The sequence below is a fragment of the Hipposideros armiger genome, unplaced genomic scaffold, assembly GCF_001890085.2.
Source record: "Hipposideros armiger isolate ML-2016 unplaced genomic scaffold, ASM189008v1 scaffold_75, whole genome shotgun sequence".
Lineage (NCBI taxonomy): Eukaryota > Metazoa > Chordata > Mammalia > Chiroptera > Hipposideridae > Hipposideros > Hipposideros armiger.
Window position 1 is genome coordinate 2,306,251 of NW_017731425.1, and position 20,532 is coordinate 2,326,782.

At 47.9% G+C, this 20,532-nt stretch overlaps 2 protein-coding genes across 4 annotated transcripts in view; both read left to right on the forward strand.

The window, feature by feature from the left end:
- NIPSNAP1 (nipsnap homolog 1) overlaps positions 1–13,483 on the forward strand; it is a 16,966-nt gene extending 3,483 nt beyond the window's left edge. Inside the window, exons 2-10 of the mRNA XM_019643239.1 lie at positions 4,135–4,262; positions 4,456–4,501; positions 4,758–4,852; positions 8,728–8,798; positions 8,890–9,030; positions 9,316–9,347; positions 9,714–9,808; positions 10,917–11,000; positions 12,306–13,483. Coding sequence (XP_019498784.1) covers positions 4,135–4,262; positions 4,456–4,501; positions 4,758–4,852; positions 8,728–8,798; positions 8,890–9,030; positions 9,316–9,347; positions 9,714–9,808; positions 10,917–11,000; positions 12,306–12,370 — 757 coding nt within the window. The 3' untranslated portion in view covers positions 12,371–13,483. The remainder of the gene's footprint in view (positions 1–4,134; positions 4,263–4,455; positions 4,502–4,757; positions 4,853–8,727; positions 8,799–8,889; positions 9,031–9,315; positions 9,348–9,713; positions 9,809–10,916; positions 11,001–12,305) is intronic.
- An 888-nt stretch (positions 13,484–14,371) lies between these two features.
- Positions 14,372–20,532, forward strand: part of THOC5 (THO complex subunit 5) — a 30,040-nt gene continuing 23,879 nt past the window's right edge. For 2 of the 3 annotated variants that reach the window (XM_019643178.1, XM_019643180.1), the window contains exons 1-6: positions 14,372–14,482; positions 15,222–15,337; positions 16,075–16,206; positions 17,952–18,095; positions 19,005–19,118; positions 19,262–19,359. In XM_019643178.1, the coding sequence (XP_019498723.1) occupies positions 16,111–16,206; positions 17,952–18,095; positions 19,005–19,118; positions 19,262–19,359 (452 nt within the window). In that variant the 5' untranslated portion in view covers positions 14,372–14,482; positions 15,222–15,337; positions 16,075–16,110. The remainder of the gene's footprint in view (positions 14,483–15,221; positions 15,338–16,074; positions 16,207–17,951; positions 18,096–19,004; positions 19,119–19,261; positions 19,360–20,532) is intronic. The other variant, XM_019643179.1, reaches the window with a different exon arrangement.

Genomic DNA, 20,532 nt, shown 5'->3' on the forward strand with positions numbered 1-20,532 from the left:
TCTTAGCTGTGGAGGGCAGTGTCACTGGCCCTCATATGTGGGATCCGAACCGGGGCCCTCTGGCGTCCCAAGCCAGCTCTTAACCAACACGCCACTTGGCCAGCCCTAAGGGGCATTCTTAATAGTTTAGATAACAGAATTTTTGGCATTTCTGGGATGGGATGCTTTACTGAGATTACGTGAAAAAAAATAATAAATTGGAACTACTCTAGAGCAGTGATTCTCAAACTTGAGTGAGCATCAGAATCCCCGAGTGGGCTTGTTAAAACCCATATTGCTAGGCCCATCCCCAGAATGTCTGTTGCAATAAGTCTGGGATGGGGCCTGAGAATTTCTCAGGTGACACTAACACTGTGGGTCTGAGAACCACTGGACTGGAGAATGCTGGCTCTGTGATTACCAAATTTAAAAGGGAATTGGCTCTGGAAAGCTTGGCAAAGTAGATGAGGGCTAGAATCCCAAGTAGAGACATCCAGCTTGTGTTCTGTAGGTATTAGGGAGCCATAGAAGACTTGAACAGAGGAATAGCATCACAAAAATGGTGCTTTACAAAGATCGATGGGCAGGTTAGGAAAAATGGTGAAAGGGTGGGAGCCTGGAGATCAGTTAGGAAATTTAGTAGGAACAGTGATATTAGCTGCCACTGCCACGTCAGGCTCTCTAAAAGGCCCATCCCCTGGCCCCTACTTTACTGGTGGGGAATATGAGGCTCAGGGATATGAAGCTGAGCTGGGATTAGAACCCAAGTCTGTCTAGAACCTGTGCTCTTAAGCACTAATTCTGCTGGTGGTGGTGGGATAGAAAGGGCCCCTGAGCCCCAAGTCTATGCTTTGAGCAAAAATCCACCCTTTCTTTCCTTTCTTACCTTCCAGCTTTCACCATCTTCCTGCCCCCCAACTCCTTTCATTTCTCAAATGTGGACTGAGCATGTGCCATGTGCCAGGCCAGGCACTGTTCCAGGCACTGGGGAGACGACAGGGATACACAGAACAGACTACATCCCAGTCCGTGCAGGGGTGCTTCTAGTGGGGAGAAAATAAAGCATGTAATAAGCAAACAAAAAAAGAAAAGAAACGGTATAATGTGTTAGGAGCTACCAAAAAATAGAGAGCAGGGTGAGAGGGCTTGGGGAGTTCAAAGGTAAGTAAGAATCTTTTGATTTCACCGAGAAAATATTCAAACTCTTGAAAATGTGAGCCTAAGGATGTTGGCTTCTAGTTCAAACCCTGCCCTGGGGTCTTGGACAGGTCCCTTCATGGGTTTTATTAATAACTACGGAAAAGATCATTAGAGATAAGCTGTCCCACCTTGCTTGTTTGACACATGGGGAAACTGAAGCTTATAAGCAGGAAAGAGAGTGATAGACATGGGAGCCCATCAGAGCTCCTCGACCACGCTCCAGCACTCCAGCCCCAGGCTGTCTTCTCTCGGACTGGCCACTTAGCTGTTTGTGTTGGTGAGGGCTGATGTTAATAAATTACTTGAAGTCCAGTTCTGGAGCAAAGGTCTTGGTTGACAAATCATAGGAGCTGTTCTTCTCCCTGCCACCACCCCTTCCAGAGGAAGCATCTACTCTACATTCAAACCGAAGGTCAGGTCCCTCTGCTAGTGGCTTTGTTAAAAACACCTGTTTTTTTCATAGTATCTGCTTTGTTTTTTTGTTTTTTGTTTGTTTTTAAAGATTTTATTGGGGAATTGGGGAAGGGGAACAGCCAAGCTGTTACCCTTGGCTGTTGCCCTTTTATCCCAGCCATAGAGGGTGCAGAAAGCTCAGCTCCAAATCCAGCACGCCACTCTGCTCAAGGTGCTGTGTTCAATTAGTTGTGGGTGGGCGTAGCCACCATCCCATGTGGGAGTCGAACCAGCAGCCTTGTTGTTAAGAGTGCATGCTCTATCCACTAAGCCACCTGGGCGGCAGCTCAGCTCAAGGTGCCTAGTTCAGTCTTTAGTTGTGGGCAGGCGCAGCCCACCATCTTGAACAGGCAACCTTGTTAGGAGTACGTGCTCTCACCCGGTGATCCATCCTGCCACCCGTCGGCAGCTCAGCTTGGGCACAGCTTACTGGCCCATGTGGGAATCAAACCGGTGACCCTGTTGCTCAGAGCTCACACTCTTGAGCAAGCTCTTAACCAACTGAGCCACTAGGCCCGCCCTCATAGTATCTGCTTTGTGCTCCCCAGGTTGGTGCCTGACTTTAAAGGAAAGAGCTCCGGGTTGGTTCTTACCTGAGCTCTGCCCCTGACTTGCTATGTGACCTTGGGCAAGTTCCTTAAACTTCCTTACCTTCTATTTTCTCATCTTGAAAATGGGGACACTAATGGGATCAACATTGTAATATCGTTACATAGCTTCAGCGGGATCATGCTACTGAAAAGTTGATCTCAAATCCCTGACAGAAGATGTCCTCAGCGCATGTTATCTATAGCAAGGCTCCCTTATTCTGGTCTGGAATTTTCCCAGACCACACCGCCCATCTGATGATAATTGTCTTTTTGGTTTTTGGGTTTTGGGTTTTGTTTTTTTTTATTTTATTTTATTGGGTAACTGTGTACTTTTCCAGGACTCATTAGCTCCAAATCAAGTCATCGTTTCAATCTAGTTGTGGAGGGCACAGCTCAGCTTCAAGTCCAGTCACCATTTTCAATCTAGTTCCGGGGGGGTGGGGAGAGGCGTGGAGTGCAGCCCACCATCCCATACAGGAATTGACCTGGTAACCTTGTTCAGAGCACACGATCTAACCAACTGAGCCAGCCGGCTGCCCTGGTTTTTGCTAATGAAGCAAATATTTACATGCAAGATGACATGCACTATGTATTCAGAAACAATTAGAAAACTTTTTTTTTTTGGCTTTACAAAAAATTATAATGAAAAAAGAAAAAATTTAACCATCTCCCTCACCCCTCTCCTTGGTAAACAGTGTGAACAGTTTGGGATACTCATCTCTCCCTGTGCTCATACAAAGGCATCCCCACTTTTAAGACGCTTTTTAAAATTTCATCAGTCCCAGTGGCTGCTCCATATTTTGGAAAACAATGTAACACTTTGAATTTGCAAGACATTTATTTTACCCACAGAAAAGGCTCGTAAAAAATAGAGTACTTGCTGATGGGGCCTCCATTACCAGGCTCCCAGGGGAGAAATCATTCAGTGGGAGACTTGCTTTTCAGGCCTGGCCAGAAGCTGCTGGGATCTCTTGTGCAGTTATGGTCTGGCAGGACCTGGTGGCAGGTCCCTGTGCTCTGAACAAGGCACATCATTCATTCTTTCTCACAGGGAGCCAGCACCCTGGCAAGGTGCACAGAGCAGATATTTGTCAATTAAGTGTTGACTGGTTGGACGAATGAGTGAATCTTGCCTTGCAATGCCTTTTACCCCCTCTATCTGCCAAATCAGCCCTGGAGATTTGGAGACTGGCAAGATCACCTCCTCTGGAGAGCCTGCCCAGATTGCCAGAGGCTGAGATCAGGTTGGCTTACCTGGGCTCTCCCAGAGACCTCCAGCAGTAATTGTGTTCCAAGGCTCATTTCTTCTAGAAGACGGTGACATCCTTAAGGCACTAAGTTTATTTGTCTTTGGCTCTCCGTTTGTGGGGCCTGGGAAGGGGCAGAGGCCACGTGTAGTGTGAGCACTAGGAAGGACAGAGTGTAGCATTCTCATCAGCTGGGACAGAACTTGCTAAAAAATAAAGCACAGTAAAAGAGGCTGTTGTGTTCGAGGAGGAGCATAACTGGAGAGTGGGGTACACACTTGGGCACACAGAAGAGGAGGCTGACAATATAGGTTGGGCTGTCAAGGGTGTTGGACATCTGGCAAGGTGGGTTTGGGTTTAGTTTGCCTCTTGGAAAGGGATGAAGTGGAGGCAGGGAGGCTGGAGAGAGAGGGGAGGTGGGGCTGCCTCTCTTGTCTGAGGCCCTGCAAAGCTTCAAGAAACTGGGCAGCCAGGATCTCCGTAAAAAGGACCAGGTCTGCTCAGCTGGCTCCAATGACATGTTACATTCTGGAGCTGTCATGGAATTCCATGACCCCATTCCCAGAAATGTGGGTTACCAGCCTTGGGGAGCAAGCGTCTGAACAAATGAAAGGGCCGAAGCTCCCCTGACCCCTCATGTCCCCCTAAATTCCTTTGTCCTGCAGGTTCTATTCCAAGGACAATGAAGGCAGCTGGTTCCGTTCTCTCTTTGTGCACAAGGTGGATCCCCGGAAGGACGCCCACTCCACCCTGCTATCCAAGAAGGAGACCAGCAGCCTCTACAAGATCCAGTGTGAGTGACTACTGAGCCAGCCAGCTCACCCTCCTGGAGCCTCTGGGGGTCTGCAAGGCTCCAGTTGGGGGATGATAGGAGCTGTCCTGGGTGCCCTGGCTCTGTAGGGCTCTCATCCCATCCCCCCACCCCCAGCTCCCTGCAGACACAAACACCCCCTGCTTCACCTCCCGCTCTCTGTCCTCTATTGCAGTTCACAATGTGAAGCCTGAGTGTCTGGATGCCTACAACAGCCTGACGTGAGCATCTTCCTCCATCTACCTGTTTCAGTGTCAGTTTGGGTGGGGACTATATCCAAACCTTATTCTCCTTATTCCCCAGAAATCCAGGGATGTAGATTTCAGAGCCGGAAATCCTAAGGATGTCTTGTACAGCCTCTGCATCTTAGAGATGGAGAGACTGACACCCAACCCTAAGGGCCTGAGTTGGAACCCTTATCTCAGGGACCCTGGTGGCTGGTGTGAGCCCTCCCCCCTCTCTGTGCCCCTCCCACAGGGAGGCTGTGCTACCCAAGCTGCACCTGGATGAGGACTACCCCTGCTCGCTTGTGGGCAACTGGAACACATGGTACGGGGAGCAGGACCAGGCAGGTGAGATGCCCACCTCTCCAGCGCCATTGGCAGCCAGATCAGGCCCCCAGCACCTCTCACACCTGGCTGCCCTCCACACCCACTCCACAGCAGCACCCAGAAGGGTCTTTCTAAATGCAGTCCTCATCAACTCACTCCCCTGCTCAAACACCTATGGTGGCTCCTCTCTGCCTTTGGGATGGCCCATGAGGCTCTGCGAGTCCTTCCCTGCCCAGCCTCTGGCCTCATCTCACCACATCCTCCTTGCTTACTGTGCTGTCCCACCCACAACTTTTTTCAGTTCTTCAGATCAACGGTTTCACCCTCTAGTTTCACACTGTTGCTCATGCTGTTTCCTCTGCCTGAAGCAGTCTTTCTCTCTTGCCCATTTTACCTGGCTCAGTCCTCTACTCATCTTTTATTTTGGCATAGACATCAACTCCTCCTGGAAGCTTCCCCATCCCTTCCACCCGAGCGGGGTCAGGCACCTCCCCTGGCTCCCCAACCCCCTGGATTTGCCTCTTCACAGCCCTGATCACGCACCCTGTAGTGTACTTTCGTGTCTCCCCATGTAGATGTGAGTTCTGGGAGGGCAGGGCCCCTGCCTGTCTTTCTCGCACCATCGAATCCGCAGTATGCAGCACGTATTTGTGCAATAAATAGGTGCTCTTGTCTGAGCTGGTTCCTTACCCCCAGCATGCCCCATCCCACCCCAACTCACCCACCTCAATTGGCACCAGCTCTAGGACCCACACATGAATTAGGTTGACTCACAGCATCTCAGCCACTCCAAGGGGCCTTGAAATTTATATCTGCGCTGTCCAGCAAGGCAGCCATTAACCACATGCAGCTATTTAAATTACGTAAAATGAAATGAAATGAAAAATTCAGTTCTCCAGTCACACTAGCCACAGTTCAATTGCCCATTGATAGACATATGGCCCATGGCTACCATGTTGGACACCACAGCTATAAAACATTTCCATCCTAGTAAAAAGTCCTTTTGTGCTGGTTTAGACTCTGCACAGCACAGGGCTCCTCTGGGGCAGTCCTGATAGAGGGTCCTCTAAGCTTCCCTTGAATACTCCCAGCATCGGGAGCTCACTATGTCACAAACCACCTATTTTATCCTTTGACAGCCCTGATAATTGTATGTGGGTTTTTTTTTTTGGTTTTTTAATCTATGATCTGTAGATAGAGTCTCTTAATCATTATTCCATTTCAGTAAAAGTCATTGACACATTAAAAGGCAGATAAAAGTACACTGTCTTCAGTTATAGCCCCTACAGTTTTCCCATTTTAGGCACAACTAAATCAGCTCCAGCAGCACTCCTTGGATTCTCCTAAGTGTTTGCTAGTTGGGAAATGAACTTTGAGGAATGGGATCCTGAAGTTTTAAAGCATGTCCTACATTTTGTATATCTTGAGGTGTTGTCTGCCATGTAGTATCATCTGAGGAGCAGACCCTCTGAGCCATCCCCTAGGAGCAGGGCTCAGAAATCTACATTTGAATGAATTTGTAAGAACTGCTGGTCCATCTTCTAGAGCTGGGGTTGGCTTGCAAGCCGTTCGGGAACGTTCCACCTCAAAAGTTTGCCGACCCCTGGAAGAACCAATCCTGTCCCTCACGACAATTTAAAAATTATTTGAGAGCCATAAATATATGTTTACATAATCACTATTATGTAAATAATGTCCTTTAAAATTTTTATAAATGAAACTATGATAGTTTTATTTTCATTTTCAATTTTACTTCAGAGCCACATGTACATAAAGAGCCACATGTGGCTCGCGAGCCGCAGTTTGCTGACCCCTGGTGGCTCTTCCATCTCAAAAGTTGGTCCACCCCTGTTTTCGAGCAACCACTATTATAGTTCGAAAACTCTCTCTTGTGGGCTAGGATGCCCTCCCTGCTGGTAACTTTTCCCTATTGGCCCCCAGTATCAGGTTAATCCCTCTTCCACAGGTCAGCATTCCTAGACTTGGTAGACTTCCATCCATACGGTACTCTTGCTATTTCCCTTGGGAAAGACGCCTTTAAACCACAGGGTCAGACCATTTTTTCAGGTGGGAAAACCAAGGTATAAATGGAGTCAAAAGGCAGGTGAGGTATAGGCTGGGGATGGGAAGTAACAAGAGTCTGAGCTTCCCAACTGTTGGTTAGCCAACCGCCCTAAGCTCTAGCCTGCCCGATTGATCCTTTGGAGACTTTCCTCTTTGTCTTAGTGGTACTCCCAGGGATGGCAAGACTGTCCTTTCTTCTACAGTAACGGTTTCTTTTTTATTGATTGCAAGGTGTATTAGTTTCCTAGGGCTGCTGTTACAACATACCAACCACTGGGTGGCTTACAACAACAGAAATCTATTCTGTCAAGTTCTGCAGCCCAGAAGTCTGAAATCAGGGTGTAGACAGGGCCACGCCCCCTCTAAAATCTGTAGGGAGAATCTTTTCTTGCCTTTTCCAGCTTCTGGCGATTGCTGGAAATCCATGGCATTCTTTGGCTTGTAATGTATCACTCCAATCTCTGCCTACTTAGGCGCATAGCATTCTCCCTCTGTGTCTCTGTCCTCATATTGTGTCCTCTCTGTGCCTGTGTCCAAATCTTCCTCTTCTTTTTTTTAGAGATTTTATTGGGGAATTGGGGGAGGGGAACAGCGTTGGGGAATCGGGGAAGGGGAACAGACAAGTTGCTATCCTTTTGTTCTTCAGTCTAATTGTGGAAGACCTCACTTCACTGGCCCATGTTGGTATTATCATGCTATCATTGCGCTCTTCCCGGGTGAGGCAGTCGCTCGCCGGCCGTTGGACGGCCGCTCACGGCAGCTCCTGAAAGCGCACGCCAACTGCCGGCCAGCTCCACTGCAGCCTATGCTGTCGTCAGCGACTCAGGCAACCCAGCTGCAGGTCGAGCTGTTGTTCACCATCTTAGCTGTGGAGGGTGCAGCGTCACTGGCCCTCAATGTGAGATCCGAACCAGGGCCCTGCTGCTCAGAGCTGGCTTCCCAAGCTAACTCCTAACCAATGCGCCACTAGACCAGCCCTAAATCTCCCTCTTCTTAGGAGGACACCATTTATTGAATTGCTGGCCCACCCAGTATGACTTCCTCTTAGCTTGATTACATCTACAAAGACCCTCTTTCCAAATAAAGTCATTCATATTCTATGAGTTTCTGGTTAGGAATGAATTTGGTGTGTGTTGGGGGGTGGGGGGGGGACGACACTATTTAACCCTGTACAGAGGCTATGATATTTTCAAACAGTATAAGAGTTTTCAGTGAAAAGTAAGCGTCCTTCCTGCCTGCGATCCCCAGGCCTCAGTTCTCTGCCCCAGGGGGCATCTCCTGTCACAATCTCTTGAGTCTCCAACATGAGGTGGTGCATAGACCAGCATCTCTGGAGATGTCCCTCCACCCCTAAACACATGTGGTAGCATACAATTTAGTTCCTTGGTTTCTTTTTAAATTAACTGTCTTGGAATAGTCCATCTCAGCCCATCAGACCTACCCACTCCTTTTGTCCAGCCCATCTCACAGGCCTGGCTTTAAGTGTGCCGCTGCTCCTTGGGTACAAGTTCACATCTGATGCTCTTGTTGCTGTTCGAGGAATTTGGGGTGGGAGCATTGTTGTCCTTTTCAGGATGAGGACATCGAAGTCTAGAGGGGTCAAAGGGCCCCTGACAGAGGTAGAGCTAAACCTGGGTCTTCTGGGCTTGTGTCTGGAGTCATTCCCTGCCCAGCACTGCCACCTACCAAGGCAAAGGGAATTCAGAGAAAGTGCTGGTGCTACAGAGAACCAGGCTGGAGACCACCCCCTTACATGCACACTGAGCCAGCCTTGGGGTAAGCAGGTCAGGGATCTAAATGGCCTGCTGACCTGTACCTCTCACCCCAAACAGTGCACCTATGGCGATTCTCAGGTGGCTACCCAGCCCTCATGGACTGCATGAACAAGCTCAAAAGCAACAAGGTATGTTGGTGTTCACTCGGCAAACCTCTGTATATTGGTTCAAGCCCAGCCTTGTGCTGAGGCTGCCATGCTCAGACCGCCATGCCCACAGGAGTACCTGGAGTTCCGAAAGGAGCGGAGCCAAATGCTGCTGTCCAGGAGAAACCAGATGCTCCTCGAGTTCAGCTTCTGGAATGAGCCACAGCCCAGAGCGGGCCCCAACATCTATGAGCTGAGAACATACAAGCTCAAGGTGCCTCCCTCCCACCAGATCCCTGCCTGCTCCCACCATCTCTGGTGCAGTGCTGCTTTACAGGTGCTCCAGCACCCTCACTGGGCCTTCTGGCCTCTCCCTCTGGGCCCAGAGGTGTGTACACACCTGTGCACACATACACACCCACGTATGAGTCAGAGCCCCTGAATGAGACCAAGTGGCCCCTGGAGCTGGGGAGACAGGACAGTTTCCCATCTCCACCCAGCTGTGACACTGGGAATCCGAGGCGGGGCTCATTCCCATCCTCTCTTGCTTCTCTTTCAGCCAGGAACTATGATTGAGTGGGGGAACAACTGGTAAGTGACAGTGCCAGGGGCTGGAGGGGTGGGGTTGGGGAAACCTTGCCCACCTGCCCTGCCAAAGCCCCGGGGGACCACCTTTCCCAGGGCCATATGGCCAGGAACCCACCAGCCTGTGCCCTGCACAGATCCAGGAGAAGGATCCAACCAGGAGGTGACAACTGTGAGGCCTCCCCTGGAAGAACACCCAGTCAGCAGCTGCACTGCATCTCCGTCACCCCATTCCCTGACCATCTCTGAGAGCTGGGGGCCCTACCTCACGTCTCTCCCTTGAGGTGTGGCTGAGAAATCAGCCTGGGGACACCTCAGGGGGCCCTTTATATGGGCCCTGGCCTCTGCCCCACTCTCTTCTGCCATCCCCAGGGCTCGGGCCATCAAGTACCGGCAGGAGAACCAGGAGGCAGTGGGCGGCTTCTTCTCGCAGATAGGGGAGCTCTACGTTGTACACCATCTCTGGGGTAGGCTGGGGCCCCTCCAAGAGCCCTCTGCTAGCCTCGTTTCTCCATTGTCACTCTGCATAGACAATGCGAATACATTAGTGCCCTTGTGGAGCTTACGTTCTAGCAGAGGGAGACAGCACCTCAGACATAAACTAACAAAAAAGATAATTTCTGATTATTACAAATAATAGAGACAGAGAGAAGTGATGAAGAAAAGCATGGAAACTTACACTGGCTAGAATAGACAAGGCCTCTTTGAGGAGGTAAAAATGTAAGCCCAGCTAAAGAATGAGGAAGAACCAGCTGTGAATTACTAGGGAAGGGTATTCCAACTGGGTGCAAAGGCCCTGCGATGGAGAAAGGCCTTCAGGGTTTTGAGGAGTGCACAGGAGCCCAGTGGGGAAGAGTGTGAGGGGATCAGGCTGGGCCTTGCAGGCCATGGGGATGAGGTGGGATTTATTCTAAATGCAACGTGAAGCTGCTGCAGCATTTTAAGCAATATGACATGACCTGTAGTGTGATCTAATATGATTCCACTGGCTGCCATGTGCTTTGCTAAGAGCACTTTGCAGGGAAGCAAGAGAGGCACTGGGGCATCAGAAGATGGTTACACTTCTTCAGGCAGGAGAGGTAGTGGCCTGGCCTAAGGTGGTGGCACTGAAAATGCTGAAAAAGTCCACAGGTGAATTCGTTTGGAGGTGGAACCAATGGGACTTCTGCATGAACTGTCTGTGTGGGGAAAAAAGAGGACTCCAGGACTCCCAGACTCCTGCTTGAGCGGCTGTGTGTCGCTTACTGAGACCCTAGGAGGAGTAGGTTGGAGTGTTTAGGAGTGTAATTTTGACCCTCAAAAGTGTTACATTTGAGATGCTGACATATTCAAGTGGAGATGTTTAGTTGGCAAGATACATGAGTCTGGAGCCTGAGGGAGATTTCTGGGCTGAAAATATAAATTTGGGAGTTGTCAACAAATGTACTGATCGGATGAGATTATCAAAGCAGACAGTATTTGCTAACAGTTGGAGGCATGGGGAGGAAGAGGGTTTGGGGCAGTGGGAGGAGGGCCCTATGCTGGGGCCAGGGTCAGATCTTCTGCCCAAGGAATGAAGCAATGCCTTTCCCACAGCCTATAAAGACCTACAGTCTCGGGAGGAGACTAGAAACGCTGCCTGGAGGAAGAGGGGCTGGGACGAAAATGTCTACTACACAGGTGAGCAAGCACCTCTGGAGGCTCCGTGGGCCCTTGGAGGTCATGTGCTAGGAGCCCTATCTGAAGATGGAATCTCCCCTGCAAGGAGAGCTAGCCTCACTAGATTACCTTCAGTGATGGGGAACTTTAAAAAAATGAGTTAGTGGGTTTCTACCCTGGTGGCACACCCCACATGATCCAGAGTCCCTAAGTGAGTGCTCTACGGGATGATATAACACAACCAGGAGGTTCTTGCCTCAGAGGGGTAGCTGAGCGAGCACTGTGACCTCAGCCATGGTTCAGCTCACAGAGGCTGTTTCCTTATCTGTAAGATGGCGATGGTGAAAGTGCCTGCCTCAGAGGGCTGGAGGGAGGATTCCAGGAGCTAATTTGTGAAAAGTGCTTCTTCTAGACTCTGGCACAGAGGAAGCACACAGCAAAATTTTTTGAGCCAGTTCTTTTGCTCATGGTGTTGGCCACTTTGCTGGGCTCCCTGAGAACCACCTGGAATCAGCAGGTGTTGACTGAGCCCCCACTGTGTGCCAGGGACTACAGTGGGCGGATGGCTGGGGGGCCAGAATGAACAGGAGCCTGTTCCTGAGCAGCTTAACAGTTGGGCTTCCACACTTAACTGGTGTAGGGGAGAATGTGTTTCCCAGAGAGTAAAGGAGTTTACCGGAGCCTCTCTCTTCAAAGTGTGGTCCCAAATGACAGTAGTATTAGCATCCCCTGGAACCTTTAGAAATGCTGAATCTCAACCTCTTCCACCCACCCACTGAATCAGAATTTGCGCTTTAACAAGAACTGTAGGTAATTTGCACAATCAAGTGAATAGCTCTGAGCAGGAAGAGTCGGACCTCCTGGGTGACCTTGGGTTGATCTCCGGGCTGCAGCCTCCCCATCTGTAAAGTGAGGCAGTTGGACTAAATCTGCTTCTTTCAAACCTCAGCCACTTGAGGACCCCCTCACAGCCTTTGTCCTGCCAGTATACTACTGCCACATTTTCTTTAACTCCCCCTACTTTACTCTTTAACTAGCTTTGTCATAAGCAATAGTATCTGTGAAATCACTTTTTACTATGCTAGTTATTTTTTTTCACATATACAGGGAAATATAATTATGAAAACATTTAAATGCTGCATTTTGTCACCACCTAAGTCCCCTCTTCTCCCAGTTTGAAAGACCTGGCACTCTCCATGGGCCATTCTAGAAGGGCAGCGGGGCTCTTCCTGTCTCAGCATCCCAGGCCTCCTCCCCCTGCTAAAGCCAGTTTCTGGAGTTGGCTCGCCTCAGCCCCATCCATGACCTCTGCCTCTCTCTCCACAGTCCCCTTGGTGCGACACATGGAGTCTCGGATCATGATCCCTTTGAAGATCTCACCTCTTCAGTGATGCTGCTGTTGGCTCCACGGCTTTCCCCTTCTCCCTCAGGGCAGCCATGGACAGAGGAGCTCCCAGTCCAGCTGCCTTGGTTTTCTCTCAGATTTGGGAGGACTCTGGGGACTAGCGCTCAGCTCAGACAAGGGGGAGCTGAAGGATAACAGGGTTTTGAGCATTTGTAGCTCTGCCCAGACCCTTCCCACTTTCCCCACTCCTCCCCCTGGGTTGGAGGCAGTTTTTAATTTCTCTGAGTGAAGAACAGCAACCTTTTTTGTCTTCTCACATTTCCCCTTAAGATTCCTCATCTCAAGGCCACCAGTCCTGTTGTCACCATAGAAACCCTCAGTTTAGCTTTAGTTGCACAAAAGATAGTGTTGCCAGTGGTTAGGGCTGGGGCGGGAAGGGAGGATGTCAAACCAGGCCAGGCTCTCAGGAGTTCCCTGGTCTCCACTGGGCCACCTACTTGCTGGACAGTCTGAACCAAGTCCCTCTTGCTAGGGAAAAGCCTAGAGCTGTTTCAAGATGTGAAGGGGAAAACCCTCAAGTTAGCAAAGTCAACAGGAGGTCTACATTTTCCACCCAGAAAGGCTGGGAAAAGGGAGCTGGAAAGAATAGGGGCAGGAAACAGAATGGAACAGGAACAAGAACCTAGAAGGTAGAACTTAGAATTCAAAACGAGGGTTTGAACTGCAGAACTTGGAATCCAGCATAGGGAAGATAGAACAGAGGTGACAACAGAACACTTGGGAAGGAGCTCCTAATACAAGACAGTTGGAGACAGGCTCATCTGTTTATACATAATTAGGCTGGAAACTTGAATGTGTAGTTCCAGCCCTGCCTGTGCAGAGAATCTCTTGTCCTCCCTTTTCCTTCTTGAAGGCAAAGGTACGGGCCGGGGCCTGAACTTCCCGTCCCTCCGCATCCCTTTTCTCCCTCTTCACATTCTATCAGCCCAACCCTTTCTACTGGGCCACTGGGTATGTGAAATGGGGTGAGTGACTTTGGAAGCCTCCCCAGTGACCCCCCACACCTCATGAACCTCTGGGTAGCTTGATTCTGCCTCCCTTTCAGGAAAACTTGTGCTGGAGTTTCTGATGGAAGCAATTAAATGTTTACTATAAACCATCGTTGTTTTTTCTTCATCTGCAAGGAACTTTGGCAGGTGCTCAAGTCAGGGCCAGCTTCCCAGTTTCAACTGGCTGATTTACACACACTACCCCCCCACACACACACACACACACCACCCCCGTATTGTACTCCCCGAGCTACTCTCAGGGAAGGCCTCCCCTCATGGCAGAAGGAACTGTCCTGTATAACCAGGGATCCAGGACACAAGTGTTTCCACCTCCAGATAAGTAGGATTTACACCAAAAGTCCTGAACCCTCCCTGTATGTACAATTCTACCAGGGGTAGAAAACACTGAGGCTGTCAAATGCAGCATTAGAGTTGTGACTCGGCCTTGGGCAAATTGGGCCTAAAATGGGAAACTACTGATGCACCTGTGGGGGGAAAAATGTTAAAATGGAGTTCATGCCCTCCCTGGCATGCTACCCTTACTATTATAGTATGGAATGTTAGAATGAATGTGGCTGGTTAAGAATCCAGGTTATATTGTGTAGTGGCAAACGAGTCAAACTATCAAACATCAAAATTAGAAACCAAAAAAGAAATTCCAGATTATGGAACCAGATCCACAAGCGTCCAAACCTTGGCACTATTACTCTCTTGTATTATCTCGGGCCTTAGACAAACTCAACAAATAACTGGGCAAAATGTCTAATTGCTGGGCATTACTTTAGGCGCTGGGGAAAGTGAACGAGGCACCTAAGAGTCTTTGCCCTCGCACACTCAGTTTCTTAGGGTTAGAGGGCAGTATGAGAGTGCCGGCAGTTGGGATCCTCCCCGAAAGCCCACGTGCCGCGGTCTCCTTGTTCCTACGTCACCCAGCGGCTGCCGGAACCCGGCGCCGGCTGCTGTCCCTGGCCTTCGCGCTTCACTTCCGGCCTCCGCGCCTCGCTTCCGGCCGGCCGCTCCTTCCTTCCGCTTCTCTATGGTGCGCGGGCTGCAGTATCTCCGCCGCGGGTAGTGGTTCGCTAGCCGCGACAGGTTCAAGGCGCTCTGCGGTAAGGAGGGGATCGGGAAGGTGGCCGGGTGGCCGGGTGGCCGGGTGGCGGGGCGGGGAGGGGCGCTCTAAGACCGAGGTGTGGACTGTTCGGAGGGCGTCTTCGGGCTGGAGTCCGACCCGGGTTCTCCGTCCTCACTCCCCGGGGTTCCTGGGCGCTCGGCCCCGCGCGCTCCGTTTCCTTATGTGGAAAATGTTGGCTGCAACATCGTCAGGCCCCACATTGTAGCCTCTAGAGTCTAGATGATGACGACGCAACGATGATGGTGATGGTGATAGTGATAACAGTTCGCGTTCATTGTGCCCTTAGGTGTGCCAGACTCTTTACTGTGTTGCCAAAGTCAGGGTTTCCCACATTTAAGCCTTTCGGGTTGCACCTTTGTGGGTTTGGCCAAATCAACCTACCATGTAGGACTGTTTACTAAAGGTTTTTAATCGAGTCACTTTTAAAATTTGAATTTACTTCAAAAGAAAAATTTAAGTCTCTACCATAAATATAAAATTTCTTTCACTTGCCATATGCAGAAGGTAATGATAAAAATCAGTATATTTAATAAGAAACAGATCATTGTTAATAATTCTGGCCAGATTTCAGTCTACATCTCTGAGACAGTCCTTTTGTTAACAAAGGAATATTGGTGTTCATAGATGTTAAAGGTAAATAAGGGAAATGAGACATTCTCCTTGAAGCAATCAGAAGTTTCTAAAATTAATTGAAAAGGGATTAACTTTCTCCTCAGGTGTTCAACATTATGTAAGATCACCCATGTACCATCTAAAGCCCCACTCCCAAATCATGTCCATCACCTTCCCCAGTGGAGATACTCCTGTGTTAATGTCCACAACAACTCCTGAGGTAGGTAGGAACTGTTATTCTTATTTGATCTGTGAGGAAACAGACGCAGAGAAAAGGGAAGTGACTTGACTTGTCCCAGGACCCATGGCCATAAACTAGTAGAGTGGAGATTCCAACTCAGGGCTCCTCTGACTCCACTATGATGAGCTGTTGGCCTCCTTAATAATTGTTGGTGACTGATTCATTGGGGTAAGGGAGATAGTGCTGCCCACCTTGGGGCTGTGGTGACAAGCAGGAGAGGTAACAGAGGGAGGATGCTTTGTGACCCAAAGCTCCATGAAATGTAGGCTCTGTTCTTTTCAATTTTAAGGTCAACCAGGGAGTTGATGGCCTTGCCAGATGAGATAGTGGCAAGACTAGGAGGCAGAATAATGTAGTTTTCAAGAGCATTCATGTGGCATCAAATGGACCCAAGCTTTAGCATACTAACTGTTTGACCTTGGGCAAGTCATTCACCTTTCTGATCTCAGTGTTCTCATCTGTAAAATGTACTTGTTCTTATCAAAAAGGTTTGTTATAAGGATCAAATGAGAGCATACCCATAAAGTGCTTAGATCAAGGTCCAGCACGCACTGATCCATCAATAGTACTGGCAATGGGCTTACATGCCAGTCTGAAGAGTTTGCTCAGTGGGGTGGTTTTTCTAAAGGAGGTAGAAGTTGAGAAGATGAGTTCACTTTGGACAGGCGGAGAGATTCAACTGAGGCTTTGAAGGGTTGAGTTACTTTTCTTAACAGGTCGCTGCTATTTCTGCCTGACTTCTCCAAACAACCATGTCATCAGAATCGAGCAAAAAACGGAAGCCCAAAGTGATCCGAAGTGATGGAGCTCCATCTGAAGGGAAGCGTAATCGTTCTGACACTGAGCAGGTGAGATCATCCAGGGCTGCCATGCTGCTGAGAAATTGCAGCTTGTGGCCAAGCACCTGGCTGTGTGTTTATAGCAGCTGAGGGTCCCAGGTGACCTCTGCTTAACCAGGTGCCCAGAATTCACTTGGTTCTACAAAATAGCCACATCAGGTTTAGCTGCAGCATTCCAAGAACCAATAAGCCCATATTAGACGTGATTAGTACCTAAATAGAGAATGCATTCTAGTATGGTGTGTGTCTCCAATGTTCCTGGTGGTCAGAAAAAAGCAGTCCATCTGCAGCATGCCACTTGAGCTTTGGAGATGTGGCATCGCTGGTCTGCTACTGAGACAGTACCAGGACCACGTGACTGCAGAACCTCTGCTGTGGCCTGAGAGCTCTTGTGGTCAGTAGGTTCTTCTCCTTTTGCTCTTTCCCTATCCTTGAATCTGTCAAGCTAATTTATGACTTAACTGTTTTGATTGGTTATGTTTTTTGTTGGTTTTTAAAACTAGAATAGAAAAATATATCAGCTTAAATTTAAGTAGAAAATGATACTTTGCTCAGATTTACAAAATTAAGATTAATGAAGAACCTTATCCTTTTGGGGGCAATGATTCTGACTCTTTTTTAATTGAGGTATGATTGACATAACATTATGTTAGTTTGAGGTATACAACAAAATGATTCACTATTTGATATATTGCAAAATGATCACAGTAAGTCTAGTTAGTACCCATCACCATACATATTACAAAAAATTTTTTTCTTGTAATGAGAACTTTTAAGATCTAGTCAGTAGCTTTCAAATATATAATACAGTATTATTAACTATAGCTGACCATCTAAACACCCATCCCTAGGAATTTGGTTAAATTAATTCTGGTTTATATAGCAGACTGTCATGTAGCCATTTTGTAGAGATCCATATTTATTGTGATGGGAAATTGCACTAAATAGCATGGACAATGTGATCCCATTTTGTTTAAAAATAAAATTTGTATTTACTCACAGTATTAACAATGGAGTTTTTTCAGGCTGGGAGGTGAGATTACAGGCAATTTTTCATTTTGTTTTGATACTCCTCACCATGTTCTGAATCTCTGTCACCTAGCATGCATTACTTTATAATCAGAAAGGGGAGGGCCGGCCGAGTGGCACGTTGGTTAAGAGCTGGCTTGGGACACCAGAGGGCCCGGTTTGGATCCCACATATGAGGGCTAGTGACACTGCCCCCTACAGCTAAGATGCTGAACAGCAGCTCAACCTGGAGCTGGGCTGCTGTGAGTCGCCGGCGATGGTGTAGGCTGCAGCCCCTGCTGCAGTGGGTTCCCATGGGCTACCATGTGTAGCCAGTAGCCAGCGTGAGCAGCCAGCAGCCGCTGCAAGCAGCCGTCCAGAAGCCGGCGACTGATCTGCCTTGCCTGGGAAGAACGCAATGATGGTGCCAACTTGGGCCAGTGAAGCAACGTCCTCCACAACTAGACTGAAGAACAAAAGGACAGCAACTTGTCTGTTCCCCTTCCCCCAATTCGACAGCGCTGTTACCATCCCCCAATTCCCCAATAAAAATCTTTAAAAAAAAAAAAAAGGGGGAGGGAGGAATCCTTTTCCATTTTGAAAAGAAGACAAACATTTGATTTGAAGACCAGATCCTTTAGAGACCTGATTTGGGGCTACAGTGTTACTGTTCCCGGCCCATGTTCCTGGTTCCAACATGGAGACTTTTTACTCCCCACCCAAGGCCTGTATCCTTGCCTCCACAGGAAGGTAAATACTACAGCGAGGAGGCTGAGGTGGATCTGCGGGACCCTGGCAGAGACTACGAGCTGTACAAGTACACATGCCAGGAGTTACAGAGGCTCATGGCCGAGATCCAGGATCTGAAGAGCAGGGGAGGCAAGGATGTGGTAAGGAGTGGACTGGATGAACATGAACCTGGTGGGTCTGCATAGGTGGATCTGTTCTGCACCTACCAAAGCCCTTCCTGATGTTGGTCTTCTGTCCTAGCTGTGAATATGTAATTGGAGCCTGGGGGCTCCAGAGACCTGCCTGTTAATTTATTGGAATGTCTCATCACCACCCAATCACCAGTTACAGTAACGAAAGTACAGGGTAATTAATATTTCCACAACTATAATTTGATAATTCATCCAACTAATATTTATTAAGTGATAGGCATTTTGCTAGGTGTTGAGAAATGGTGGTACATGTAAATTTCCTTGCTGTTATAAGGATAGATATATACAAGTAAATCATAGAGACCAAAAATGAATTATTAATATTAAATGAATAAACTAGGCAGAGAAACTAAAGTGTGACTAAAAACTGGATGGTTAAGTTCAAAATGAAACAAAACAATCCATATTTTTCCAGGAATCTCACTTATTTGTGCGTATACTCACTGGCCAATATTGTTAAGATTATTACATCTTACCTATTTTACTGTATCTAAGCTTTACAGCTATAATTCTATTTTCATTTAAATTATTCTATAATGTTATCTATAGAGGCCAAATTGTATGGCAAGATGTTGCTATTGTTAGGATCTCTGTGTGTAATATGTAGGGACGATATTAACAGATATTAACTGTGCATTGGCTACACATGCTCCATCTTCATTTCCTATTACGTCAGCCTAAGCAGAGATTGCTTTTTTGCCTGTGAACCTTACTCATTTCCCTTATACAGTCATTCTTTCATTTCTGTGGGACACTTCTCATGGTTCTGAGCTCCTTCCAGTATCTGTTTTTTGGGGCTGAAGGAAGTGGAGCCAGCACCTGTTGGTGAGGTGTTTACCTGCTTTTCTTTGCCCTCAGGCAGTCGAGATTGAAGATCGGAGGATCCAGAGCTGTGTACATTTTATGACTCTAAAGAAGCTCAACCGATTAGCCCATATTAGGTTGAAGAAAGGAAGAGATCAGACCCATGAGGTAGGAGTTGAGAGGTTTAACTCTCCTCCTCTCTCCTCCCCATCCCCTTCTTAATCCCTTTTACCCCTTCTGTCAGTTTGCTACTGCTCTGCCCTGCCCCTCCTTGACTTGCCCACTCACCTCTGACCTTGTCTATCTTTCAGGCCAAGCAGAAGGTAGACGCCTATCACCTGCAGCTCCAGAACCTGTTGTATGAGGTGATGCACCTGCAGAAGGAGATCACCAAATGTCTGGAGTTTAAGTGAGTTTTGCAGGACAGGGCTTTGGCAAGATGGTCTGTTGGTAACTGCTTTTTCCTACATAGCTCTGTGTGAGCTAGTCTCTTTAAAAAGGAAATTCGATGAGTGTAGAGATGAGACTGCAGGACCTGGGAGAAGGGTGAATAGATCACTTTGAGTGGGAAAATTGGAAGCAGTATTTTCAGGCTGCACAAAGAAACTCAGAAGCCCTTTTGAATTTTGAGCTCGGCACCTGGTCAAAAGCAGGTGTCTCTCCCCAGCTGGGACCTTTACACTCATTACCATTTGATTCCTGGGCACCTTGTCTGGGAGCAGCTCACTTCTAGTTACACCCTTGAACCTTTTGGCCCAGTTTTCATCTCCAAAGTTCCAACAGTTCAGTTTTGCACATGAATTTTATTCTTTGGTACCTGAATTTTTTGCTGCTTAGCTGCCTTCAGGTGAACATACTAGAGTTTTGTGGTGTTCTTAAAATGTAATGCCTTTTGGCAAATCCAAGCTGAGAGATGAGGAGGAGGAAGGAGTAGAAAGAGGAAGAGAGGGGAACGTGTTCTTGCTTGGTCAGAACTATTTGTGCAAACTGAAAGGAGGCAGATTTTATTTGTAATGAACTTGGGGTGAGAGGGGCAAGTTAGGCATTGGGACTGGTGCATTTCTAATGATGATGCTGATTTTTGAGCGGCATCTTTATCTGCTTCATAAATTCATCACATAATAATACTTAAATATTAATAGAGGTGAAATCTGCATCCGGTCTATACCTGAGTTAACAGTATCTTGCCATTGTCGGTTTCCTAGTTTTTATATTGTACTATGTTTAGAGAAGATATTATCATTGTGCAAACCCAGGGGAAGGGTACACAGCAAATAAAATCTCTACTGTTTTTTAAAACTTCTTGTGAATCTTAAACTATTTAAAAGTAAAAAAGGTATAAAAACAAAATAAAAGCATGTGATGCCCCAACCTGTAACCATCACTCATGTGAAAGCTGATAAACCCAGAATACAGCAGAACTCGGGTTTATGGAGAGGCAGGTGGCCATGGTGGACCCTGGAGTCAGACAGCGTGGGTTCACATCCCCGCTCTGCTAGCTGTGTGACCTTGGGCAAGCTGCTTAACTATGGAAGCCTCCTTATCATTTGAAAAATGGAGATTAAAAAAAAATCCCCATTTC